Genomic DNA, 12,260 nt, shown 5'->3' with positions numbered 1-12,260 from the left:
AATCCTAGGGAACCCCCTCAGTTTGAATCCTCAAAGTCCTCCACATGACCTCGGAGGCTTGCCTGCACCTCATGGTGGATATTGAAGCCGTCTGTGTTTGAGATGGATGCACAAGATACCCATTGTCCTGGTGATAGTTGTGGCCCCAAGCATACTCGTGCATGCTTGTTTCTATTCACATCCTACACCTAGGGTGTGGTACTTTGTAAAACTGCAGTAGTATTGCGCAAGGAAAAAGGAACACCATCTTTCAAGGGCCATCCAACACTCATTCTTTCCATCTTACCCCCACCTCACACCATTCCTTGAGCTTTCACACCCCAGGCTCTAGGGTCTGGACTCTCCGAGTACCCCATTCTTTCACACGCAGCACTTAGAAAAAGTACGCTCCTGCCAACACAGCAAGGACGCCCGTGACAACACCCGCGTCCAAGACTCGGAAGGCCGATGCCGCTCCCGCTTCGCCACTGGGCTCCGGGGAATTCGTCGATCCTGAACCACCGCCGTGTGAGTCCGAGGTACTTTCCGGGGAAGAGGTAGTAGAGGTAGACGGGGCAGAAGGAAGGGTATCAGTACCAGGAGACTCGCTGGAACCAGGAGACGTAGCTGAGGGCGTTTCAGAGGGCTGGGGTTCGGAACCTGAGGGCGACCCGGAGGTCGGAGTCGGTGCTTGGGACTGACCTCCTGCCAGAGCGCAAACGGTGCTCTGAAGTTGCGTCGTGTCTAGATATTTTTGCCCCGTGTTAGCATAAAGAGGCGTGCACGCAAAAAGAAGCAAGGTCAATATTGACACAGGGTCCAAACATGATGCGGTGGAGTCGACCGGACCGTTGGTTGGCGCTAGTGGTTAAGCGTAATACGGGCGTGTAGTCGGCTCCACCAACGTGAGAGTTTGGGGCGTGTCGCAAAAGAAGGCCAAGCTGAGATTGGGGGGAAAACTCACTGAGCGGCTCGCTATCAAACGCGCATCCTTCAATCATACAAGACTGCATTTGAGGAATGAATTGCTCATTGAAGATTGGGCATTGGCAGGCGTAGTCCTCCTTACCACACCCGACCATTTGCGCCGTTAGGTCGAAGCATCGACTCTGGCACTGCGTGAGATTGGGAATGGCGGCCGAAGCTCGCTCGGTTGCGAGGCCGGCGAGCAAGAGGATGGTTGATAGTCGGTGATGCATGATGGAAATTTGTCCGTGGCGATGATGATGATGCCGACAGGTTAAGTTGGAGAATGAAAACAATGCCCGTTGTTTATGGGATATGTATTTGAGCTACGTTGCGATATCCAGTGACCACATCGTGTGGCGAGGACTTTTGAAGGCAGCCTGAGGCCTTGGCAGAGGACTCAGGTGCTGTTGCTGACTGGGGTATCGAGGGGGTCAAATCGTGTGGTTGCTCCAGTTTGTCCAGGCTCAGGATCAACTCTAGTTTTCAGCACGATGTTGGAGACGAGCGGAACTGCTACTGGTGGCAGGTGGGATCGAACTGTTCGCGCAGTTCGCTGTCGCCAGTGTCCGTGACGAATGGAGCTTCCTCTTCTGGTGAGCTGCCCGCTTAGTCAGAGTCCCTCTGCATGGAGATTTTTATGCGCTGCTGCATCAATGTTTGGTTTTCATTAATATTGTTCACTAATATTAGTGTGCTTGTACACGCCTCTGAGAGCACCTCGGCACAGCGTCCGAATTGTGCAACATCCCGAGGGTCAAGGATGGTGGAAGCACCCTCCAGAATCCCGTACGACACTCTGTGTGTGTGTTCTCCTGCGAGCTCCTTCGTAATAAGATAGACCACAGCATAATAATAATATGCTCGACACTGGGCTGTCATAAAACGCGACCGAGGATTGGAACCTTCCCCATTTGTACCGGAGAGCGACCGCCAGTTTCTGTCAATTGATTTCAGCTGTCTCTCAACAAGGGTCCAGGATAGCACTAACGGAACTTCGGGAAGCGTCTCCAGCTTCCCCACAAACCAAAATCCCAGAGGGGATTAGCGTGGGAAAGCCTCCGAATCTGTCCTGGAGCATCGGGACTTATCGGTCTCTGCTCTGATGGGTATTATTGGAGATTCCAATCCATGGTTCTGGCTGTGTCACAAATCTAGAAGAAAATGGCATCATAGCAGGGGAATTTAACACCAATATTATCCATGGGCTAAGATTGGGTTGGTCAATTTCTTCACAACTTTTGCACTGAAGAAATCGAAACAACACAGACAGGCACAAGCACCAGGATTTCAAGCTCCCCGCAATGAAGATACTCGTTCTCGGTCTGCCACGCACAGGGACCCAATGTAAGTGTCCAACTCCCTTTTGGTGCCTCCAGCGTCATGTTTGTGAAAGGCTTAAGGAGGTTTTCCTTGCTATATAGCCCTCGCCGATGCTCTTGCCATCCTGGGCATCTCCTCCGTCTACCACATGCGCGACGTAGCCAGGAACAAGCACCAGGATCTCTGGGTCGAGGCCATTGAGGCGAAATTCGAAGGCAAAGGCGATCCTTGGTGCCGGGAGGACTTTGATAAGATCCTAGCCGACTATGAGGTTCGTACAAGTAGACGATGATGAAATAGACTTGGCCCATCCTGAACCAAAAATAGACCCCAATCTTTCGAGTTGTGTTGCACTACATATCTACATGTCTGGCAATTACCACCACCCAACGCACACATACACCTTGATATACTCACTCACACCCCGAACCCACAAGGGTGGGGGCAGAACCAAACTTGCCCAATGTCTTCAAGAAGAAAAGAATGGTTCAGGCTCATGTTTCCTAAAATAAAAGAGTCATGTTGACTTAAGTGCCAACCCAGGGCGTCGCGGACTACCCAGCCGCCATATTCTCCGAGGAGCTCATCGCCGCATACCCCGAAGCTTCCATCATCTTAACGACTCGTACCGTCGACTCATGGCACGCCTCCATGCTCTCCACCCTCTGGCACCATCACTCCCGCCAGCCAGCGGACGACCCGTCACCCATGGCCGTCTTGCGGCGCAAGTATCACTCTCACTCGTGGAATGATGACCTGCCGGCTCATGGAAAGCGCTTTTTCGAAGAGCATAACGAGCGGACTAGGAAGGCAGCGGAAGCGGCCGTGGCAGAGAGTAGAGGTGCTGGGGGTGACAGGAAGTTCTTGGAGCTTCCTGTTGGGGCTGGGTGGAGTTCTCTATGCGAGTTCTTGAGTGTGCCTGTGCCTGAGGTCGCGTATCCGCGCAGTGACGATTGGGTCGAGTATAAGGCGGCGGTGGCAAAGGAGGCGGCGGCAGGGCTGGTGTAGAGGCGGCGGAGATGGTCTGGATCCGGCTTCTTACGCCGCGTCTCCGGGGGGCATAAGAGATAAGCAATGGTCTAATATCGTCTAGGCGACTGCATATCAATTGGTATTATTGCCTCGGCTCTTTAAATGAAAGAATATGTTTTTTTTTTTTTTTTTTTTTTCCTTGAATCTAGGCCGGTGAAGATTTTCATCTGAGGTCACAATGGGCATCTTCATGCCCGTGGCGGAGTGAACGACGCCGAGCCATTGGCCCGATCCAGCCAGCTCGATCTCAGCCTTCATCAAGTCGTACCCAATATGATGCAGGAAACCCCTAATTAGAGGGAAACAGCCCGAACAGAAAAGAATTATTCCGTGGTTGTGTCTGGTTCTGAACTAGCAGATATGCAAGTCTGTGGTGCATGGCTAGTGTTTTGATCTGATCTGTCTGCAATCCAGAGATGCGGGAAAAGATTGGACGGAGTGCTTCCACAGCCGGCTTTAATCCACCAAAATAAACAATGCAAAACATTGATGAAATGGCTATGTTTCGGTCTCGGGAGATCGAAGATCCCTATTTCGGGCCCCATAAATCGTTTCTTGTGAGCACTTAATCCTAGCTTCGGATGTGTTCAATATCAAGGATGACACGGGCAGAGCTTAGACTCGAGGAACGATGGGCCGGAGTCCGAAAATCTCCAAAAACCAAGATTCGGGCCCTAAAACGGAGCATGAAGGCCGTGATGGTGAAGAAACGTGACACTGGAGATACAATATCGCGTAGACTAAGATGAAATATCCCGTAGCTGCGGCTCCTACCTTCAACGGTCCAGAATATGAACAATTACAGGAAACATGGGTGAAGACGACATCTCTGCGGCCTAATGCGCTCTCGGATACATCCAGATATCTTGCATTCCCATTTAACTCCATTTCATGCACGCCTCAGGACCCTACATTCCTCTTCTGCCAGAAGTGCTCCTTCATTTCGCTCGCCTATGCCTTGAGGCTCGTGCGTTCCAGTTCCAGAGGCCTTGCTACTTAGTGGTCGTCTCCAACGCTGCTCATCCTGTGCGGAGAAGAAAATCGGATCCTACCCTGTTCGCCTTATCACTCACAAGGTCCATTCAGCTTGTATTCGGCCTTACTCCATCCGATCTACCTGTGTAGAGATAAGATGCTACTCTTGAGATGACAGCTCAACCATGTGACGACTACCCGTCTTGATAGAATATCCCCTGTCATTCTCCAAGACAGCATACGAAGTACTTTCGTACAGCGTTGGTTATTTTTCTTCCCTCTCGTTCGTCGATCTTCATGGCATCAGCTTTCCCCTAAATAAATTTCCCGCGAATAATCGACCCGCAAACTCAAACGCTAAAACAACCTGCCAAAGAACGGTTCGTGATGTACGTCTCGGGGAAATAAAACTCGTAACGTTGCGGGGGAAAAGAGAACCAAACGACAAACGGAAAGACAAGTCGGGATCAAAGAACGGACCCTATGCCCTTGCCCTCGTCGCTTTCAAAACACGATGTGTGTGGCTCAGCCCGTGTTTCTTTCAAAATGTTGACTTAAAATTGTCGTGATGCCCCCACACGGAATCCTACTACACACGGCACCCGGGTTCTCTCCCACATTGAAAGGTCCGCCATCCAGGCTCTGAGAGGTGGTTCCGTGGTTTGCTCTGGCGCCGGGACTCCCGGTGCTCCGAGAGTAATGCTCCAGAATGCAACATTGCACAGAATTATACACAGTTATGCTACTCTCTTCTTAATTCCTCTTCATAAGGATATCCTCTTTAATATCTTTGAGCAGGGTACGAAGTAAGGTATCATGAAATCAAATCCAAGTCCCAATCTGGGCGGTGGACATCGCAATTATCCCCGAGAAAGAAACTCATCAATCCAAATATCCGATTCCCAACCTCGGGGACCCGGCTGCGGCGATCTTTCCGAGTTGTAACTATTAAGTTTGATTTACCTGGTCTGAATGGAGCAAGATGAAGGCAATAGAAGCCTCAAGTTTTGCCTGTTTCTGCGATCAGAGGCCCATTTCGTCCCATCCCGGCGGACAGCTGATGGATAGAGTGTGTGTGGATGGGTATTTGGAAGATTTCTGAAAGCGTGCCACTTGACCATCGTTGATTGATTCAATCATTTTCTCTCCGCTGATTCGGCATCAAGAATGTGAGGAAGGAATATCGCCATCAAACTTGCCTCTGGGGGATCTGATTTCTCTTATGTTTCTGTGACCAGGCTTAAAATGTGCCATGTAATAATAATGTGCTGCATAAGACTTATGTACAAATATGCCAGGCTATGAACAGAACAGTGCAAAAGTTGTGCGTGCAGGATAATTTTTCGAAACTGATTATGTCCATTTTGTGCAACGTTATTCCCTCTCGGTCATCTTCCATCCGGGACGGATGCCGTCAAATTGAAGTTGAGGTGACCTGGGGTATTACCACGCGGGCTAGGAGGGGCGTGTGTTTATTGATTCTCGCATCTCTGAAGCTGGCAGCATCTCGCTTCTCTTGTGTGTCTCGTGCGGTCTAGAGCAGACACTATTTCATACAACAGATGTATGAAAGAGAGGAGCGAGAGCGAACTACGAGGCCCAGTGGATATTAATATGCGCCCGCTTGTATTGTATATACTAGACAAGAAGACTGAACATATGCCCATCTTAAGGTATCAATCCTTTGCTCGGTAAGATGATGCGAATCGCGTGGACGATCTTGCTATTAAGCTGTTACGCGAGATGAAGGAATGCTTTCAATATGAGAAGAAATGTGGACGGAGTTTATGAGTCCCATCGCTTGGGGCAAAGATGGACAAAGTATATCGAGGAATAAGAGTTCTCTCAAGGCCAAGCAAATCTCGCACAATCTCGCAGCATTTAACTCATTTGAAATTGGAGATATTGAAGGCATCGTCGAACATCTCAGAACCTGGCACGACTTTTTCTTCTTGTAAGTTAAGGCGAGGGGTGTGTCTAACGTCTGCCCCCGGGGGTGGGCGGATCGCCTTTGGAGATGGGGGATGGGGATGGCACCCAAGTCTAACTCCACCTGACAGGCAAGGAGATTGGAGCGATACATCGTGGGAGTCTGGGTTGGGGACGGGATAAAATGGGGAAATATACCTCCGCCATTAGCAGAGGGCTCTACCACTGGAAGTAGTTTACGGAGTATTGAACTGATTGTTGTCTGGTCTTGTCTGGTCTGGTCTTTCGGGTTCCAGAAGCAGCATGTACTGGAGCAGCCCGGAAGGGTCAGACACAATTAAAGGTCCTGTGCCATTCATTGGGCAATAGCGAGAAGAAGAATAGCAAAACACACCAGGAAAATGCATCGAGTATTAAAGACGAGATTGGATGTAAAGTGATGCTTCCGCACAACAAGCAACGGAACTGGGCCAGGACATGACGAGGATACCTCATCGTGGGCGGCCATGTACCGCAAGTTTCAGCAACGACGCCGTGATCTGCCCTTGTATCGCCCAAAGTCGCCACCCGGCTCGGGCGGGATTTCGGTGCGGTCGGGAGCAACATGGTGCTGGTTCCAAGCGGCTTGGCGGGACAGAGGTTGTTTCCATTGGCGATTGGCGGGGGTCCTTGGACTCCTGGCCGGGCCTTGCTCAATACCTTGTTCGATGCTCTTTCTGGGGGTGGAGTCGTTTAAACCATTCAATGCCAGCGTTCCTTACCCATCATCTCGAATGGATGTCTGTCCATCTAATAATCTGCTGCCTCCAATCCAATGTAGCCTCCAGTCTACGCATAGATAGGATTCCTGCCCCGCCTGGCGAAAGGGCTGCAGGAAAGAAGCCCATTTATACTACTCTCACGCAACACATCTCCAGATGCCAACACCCACTTCGGATCCGGAGTCGCCATCAAGTTTTTTCCCGGTGCTTCTAGTCCATCCCTTCTCTAGTCCTCCTGGCCCCCACCGTCCATCATCCACGCCCACAAAAGCTCATTCTGAGCCCTCGACTTGACCTGACAGGGGTCGAGAAGAAGGTGGGAAGGTGGGGCGGGGAGGTGTCGCATGGGCGCATCGTAGGCCCGGAAACTTTTCTCTGCAATCCGTCTCTTCCACCTTTTATCGCGTGTGGTGTGCGAATGAATGTGTGGGTATTCCTTGCGCTGCAGCCATTACCCCCTTCTTCGGTTCCAGGCACTACTTCGTACACTAAGAGATACTCCGCACACACACCCCAACCCGCAACCTGGCGGGTTTGGCGGCTTGCGAGAATGAACAGTGGGCGGCATCATGTTCCCATCCATCCCGCGAAAGCGAGACCCCCCCAAATCATTCTCACACCCCCCTTTTAACCTTTCGCGTCCACAGTCTTTCGGTACGGATGCGGGTGAGGGTACGATGTATTACTCTTTCTCACGAGAGAGGGAGTAACAAAAGGGAAACGGAGGTGGAACAATTTTGCCTAAACGAGTCGAGGGCAAAGAAGGAAAAGGAAAACAAAAACAGGAAGACCAACACGGCGCAAGTTTGGGGGAAGCGAAATAGAAACCCACTTTGTAACAGTAGTAAAGGTAGTAAAGACGGAAACGACCTCTTTTTATTTTATTTTGTTTTCTCTCGCTTCTAAGTAAGTAAATTTGCTACCTATATATTCGAAATCCTACCCGCTTTTTGGGAGGCCTGGAGGGTTTCGTGATTTCTTTTGGTCTCTTTTGGTCCTGGAGATTTTTCGGCTTTTACTCGATTTGCATTTTTTTTAAAAGAAAAAGAAGATCTCAGGGTGGAAAGGAAGAGGGTGGACAGGGGCAACCTCGATCTGAGAGGAGTGACGATTCGGACATTTCCTACAATCTTTTGACAAGACATCCGCCATTCGACGACAGCCTTTGTGCAACACTGGAGAGAGCCTGCGAGTCGTCGACTTTTCTACCCAACCGGGGACGGCAGTTTTATTTTTCTTTTTTTTTTTGTCAAGAGGCGGTCTCCAAAGAAGGAGAGAGAGGGCGAAAGATAAGGGAAAGAGATTCTTCAACACATCACTTCAACACGACCCAGGATTCTAGCAGGGAACCTTGATTTCGAGGAGGACGAAAGAGATAAAAGGAAAAGAGGAAGGGGAGGAGCATTTTGGTATGGCCCGGCTCGTCCCACCTCATCGACTAACACCATATTCGAGACGACTCCTGTCATCTATTCCCATTCTCCCAAAGAGGGAATCCCAACTTTGATCACGGGAGCCGGAGCTCCCGCCCCTTACGTCCATTTCCCACCCTCCACCTAAACCTTCGTTTTATTCGCTCTTTTTTTTTTGCCTGCCATCGGCAATATCAAAAGCAAAGCAAGAAACAGGTTGGAGTGCAGGAACCAAGCAGGGAAAAAAAAGCAAGCATGGCCACATCAACAGCGAGTCGTGGGGCGGCGGGGGACGGCAATAAGACGGGGACTGGCACCGGCGAGGAGATGAACCTGGACGAAAAGGCAGCGGCTCCGCAGAGCCACAGGAGTGAAGTCAACGTGAGTAACATTTTTCAGTGGAAGAGACCACGGGCCTCGTGGAGACAGGGTCTCAGCAACATGGCTTCCGGAGCAAGACAGGGAGCTGGTGGAAACGGATCTGGATCTGGAAATGGACATGGAGCATTGGGACTTGGATCTAGTGGTGGGACAGGTACTGGTGGTACTGGTGGTACTGGTACTGGTGGTGGTATTGGACTTGGTTCCGGCCCTGCAATTAATACCAGCGCCATTTCCTCCCACACCAATTTGAACCCGGCTCAATCGTCGAGCTCAATCAAAATGTCAGCACAGGCACAAGCAGCAGCAGCACAGGCGCAAGCTACTGCCGCTGAGCGACCCCTCCACAGCCTCCATAGCCCCGGCAGGGTCACTAAAAACAGGGGCCGATCCTCTACCGCCGCCAGCTCCATGTCCCTCTCCTCCTCGTCTTCCGTCGCAACCTTAAAATCGTTGGTCGCCGCATCCTCTCAAGCTTCGAGTTTTACCAATCTTAGCACCAGCGCCAGCGCCAGCGAATCTTCGACAACGGCTCAAGCTGCCATTGCTGCCAACAACGCCACCACCTCCACCCCCGCCCCCGCACCCGCCGCCACTAACAGCACCGCCAACACCACAATCTCGAATAGCACCAGCAGTGTGAGCACGAGCACCAGCAATAACGCCCAACCGACGACCTCGGCGTCCCGCGATCGCACGAAAACCGTTTCCACCTTGGACCTGATCGAGATGGACAACCCAGTATTCTCCTTCTGGGGGCCCGACCTCGTCCCCCTACCATCTCGCTTCGCCCGCATCAAGCGCAACCTAATCGCCGGCAACGAAGCCTTACTCGAAGCCTCGTGGACGCGCCTGATCGCCGCCCTGGCCGCCGAGGTCGAGCACATCGAGGGTCTCGGGTCGCACCTGATCCCGTCGATTGAGTTTTCCGACATCGACGACCCGGCACAGACGGCCCGCTTCGGCCGCGATCTCAAGCGCTATGGTGTTGGTGTGGTCCGCGGCGTCGTGCCCCGCGCCGATGCGGACGCCGCCGTGCGTGAAACCGTGCGCTACATCCAGACTAACCATGATTCCAAGCCCCCGCCTCTGCCTCAGGATCCTACTTGTTTCGACTTCTTCTGGACGCCTGCTCAGGTGCGCACGAGGGCTCACCCTTCCGTGCTGAGGGCCCAGCGCTACATGATGGGTCTTTGGGGAACGAACCCCGACGATCGCCTCGTCGTCAAGTACCCCATCGCCTACGCCGATCGGATCCGTATCCACGCACCCACCATGGCCTCGGGAACACCTGAAGCCACACCCCGTGAGCAACCGGACTTTACATCGCCAAACGGGCTGCACGGGTCATCCTCGAAGAGGGCCGCTCCTCCCAAGTCGGCCGACGACTGGCTCAGCGCCATCCAGTCCTCAGGCATCATCGCCCAGGTCGACAACGGATCCCTCGAGCGCTGGGAGCCCGACGGGTACCAGCGCGGAGGCACGTACAACGCCATTTTCAACGGCCGGTGGGAAGAGTACGACCCCTGGGCGTGCGCCGGCCGCGCCACAGCCTCGAGCGACCTGTACAACGGCTACGGTGCCTGCAGCATCTTCCGCATGTTCCAGGGCCTCGTGGCCCTCTCGGCCATCGAACCGGGCATGATTCGCCTTCTTCCCTCGCCCCGTCTCGTCACGGCTTATTTCCTCCTACGGCCGTTCTTCTCTCCGAGGACGCCGCCTCCTAACGCGCGTGAGGGTCCCGAGTGGGAGGCCTTTTTGTCCCCGGCGAACTGGTCGCTCGATAGGGAGCAGAACAGCTACATCCACGGCGCCGTTCCCGGGCACGCGCAGCGCGTCACGGAACTGTGGCATCCCCATCTTCAGCTGAGAAGGAGCATGATTACGTTGCCGACGCTGCAGTCGGGCGATTACATCCTGTGGCACCCCGATCTCGCGTACCACATCACCAGCGACGGTGCGGGTCTGCGTAGTCCCATCTACGGACGGCCCGACGAGGTCAGCATGCTCGTGTACGTGCCCGCCGCGCCGCTGACGCAAAATAACGCTTTGTACCTCGCCAGGCAGCGCAAGGCCTTCTTGCGCGGTCATCCCGGGCCGGATTTCGATTCCACGGGGAGCGGGCTCGAGAGCGAGGCGCCTCAGCCGGCGAGGTTGAGCGAGAGGGATATCGGTGAGATTGGTGGCGCGGCGGGTCTGCAGGCCATGGGTCTTGCTATGTGGGAGTCCGCGGGAACGCCGCCGCCTGAGGCGAAGGATAAGGGTGGGCTGGCTGTGAGGGATGGGGATGTGGAGATGGAGGAGGCGGATGCGAAGAGCTTGAGTAGTAATTCTTCGACGACGAGGGCTGAGGCGGAGGTTATTCGGTTGGCGAACATTATTCTTTTCCCTGATAAGGCGATGATTGGGTTCCCGTAAAGGATTTGCTTCTTAGTTTTTTCTTTCTTTTTCCGTCTTCTTCCTCTTTGTTTTCCAGTTTTGGTTATGTTAAGGCAACCTTTTTTTTTTCAGGTGGGCAAGTGGTCTAGAAGGAAAAAGGGAAAGGGGTTGACCGAGAGAGACGTCAAGCTTCGGCTATGACTGTGGTGGGTTGACGATGAGGTTGATCGAAATACCGCTGCTTGGATTTTTGATGGAAATCAAATCCATCCTGCGAGATCGAGGGACATTCGTCTGTGTTGGAAAGGACATTCTTCTTTTTTACACGAGTTATATATAGGGGATTTTAGGACTCTTCTGGTCGGTCTTGACCACCAGGAGTCCGTTGTATATATCAATTTTCGTTTTCGTTTTCCTTTATTTCTTTTTTCTTCTCTTTATCTTGATCTTTCTTTGGCTGTCAGGTGGAGGAACGAGGGTAAGAAGGGCATAAGTAGAGCCGGAAACTTGCAAAGGTTCAATGGGTTCTCCCATTGTTTAGTGACAGAAAACAGAGAGACCAGCCTTTTCCTCGTCCTCCATTCATCTCGGGGGTGGAAGGAGGGAAACGACTGGTTCTCGGTTTGGCAATACCTCGATCTTTTATTCACTTCCTCTTTGGGGTCTCATGAGAACCGGTAAACTAAGCCTCTGGGCAATAGAGATTCGATTTCCCTTTTCCTTCTCTACTCTTAAGTGTTATGTATGTTGTGTCTTTTGGTCCCTCGATACTGCTTGTCGTTAAAAGTTGCCGGTCATTTTGGCCTCTGGGAAATGATGCTATGGATGATCTCGAATTCGATGATGTCCGTGATAATGAACAGTCGAGAAATTTCTCCTTGTCTCCAAGGTCTATTTCCAATGATATCCCGGGCTCCTCTCTCTCACTACACTGGAAACATCAATGTACACGCAATTCGTCTCTCCTCCCCCCCGGAGACTCCCTTGGTGATGTCTCGTAAGCCAGCAAGGGAAAGAGCGCCTTCAGTCTTCCGCACCCTCCTCGAGATATCTCAGCCGCCAGCCATATGCTTTATATACGAGTCTATAGCAAGAACTTCCAACCGAGCAGCTCAAGGACCAA

The 12,260-nt window shown here is 52.2% G+C and overlaps 2 protein-coding genes and 1 pseudogene across 2 annotated transcripts; 2 read left to right on the top strand and 1 right to left on the bottom strand.

Annotated features, from left to right (window-relative positions):
- Positions 1-373: 373 nt before the first annotated feature.
- Positions 374-1,178, bottom strand: SAPIO_CDS0114 (uncharacterized protein; the record flags this gene model as incomplete). Its single annotated transcript, XM_016782977.1, has 2 exons — positions 374-723; positions 944-1,178. 2 exons carry the CDS (start codon positions 1,176-1,178, stop codon positions 374-376), a joined length of 585 nt encoding a protein of 194 aa, XP_016646610.1.
- Positions 1,179-2,249: 1,071 nt separating this feature from the next.
- SAPIO_CDS0113 (uncharacterized protein) lies at positions 2,250-3,276 on the top strand (the record flags this gene model as incomplete). Its single annotated transcript, XM_016782976.1, has 3 exons — positions 2,250-2,292; positions 2,370-2,539; positions 2,812-3,276. The coding sequence occupies 3 exons, from the start codon at positions 2,250-2,252 to the stop codon at positions 3,274-3,276; spliced, it is 678 nt and encodes a 225-aa protein (XP_016646609.1).
- A 5,356-nt stretch (positions 3,277-8,632) lies between these two features.
- On the top strand, positions 8,633-11,176 carry SAPIO_CDS0112 (annotated as a pseudogene; the record flags this gene model as incomplete).
- Between the last annotated feature and the right edge of the window lie 1,084 nt (positions 11,177-12,260).

The sequence above is a fragment of the Scedosporium apiospermum genome (genome assembly GCF_000732125.1).
Source record: "Scedosporium apiospermum strain IHEM 14462 chromosome Unknown SEQ_SAPIO_0011, whole genome shotgun sequence".
NCBI classification, from domain to species: Eukaryota; Fungi; Ascomycota; class Sordariomycetes; order Microascales; family Microascaceae; genus Scedosporium; species Scedosporium apiospermum.
Note: the sequence above shows the minus strand (reverse complement) of the source record. Positions and strands in the feature narration are given on the sequence as shown.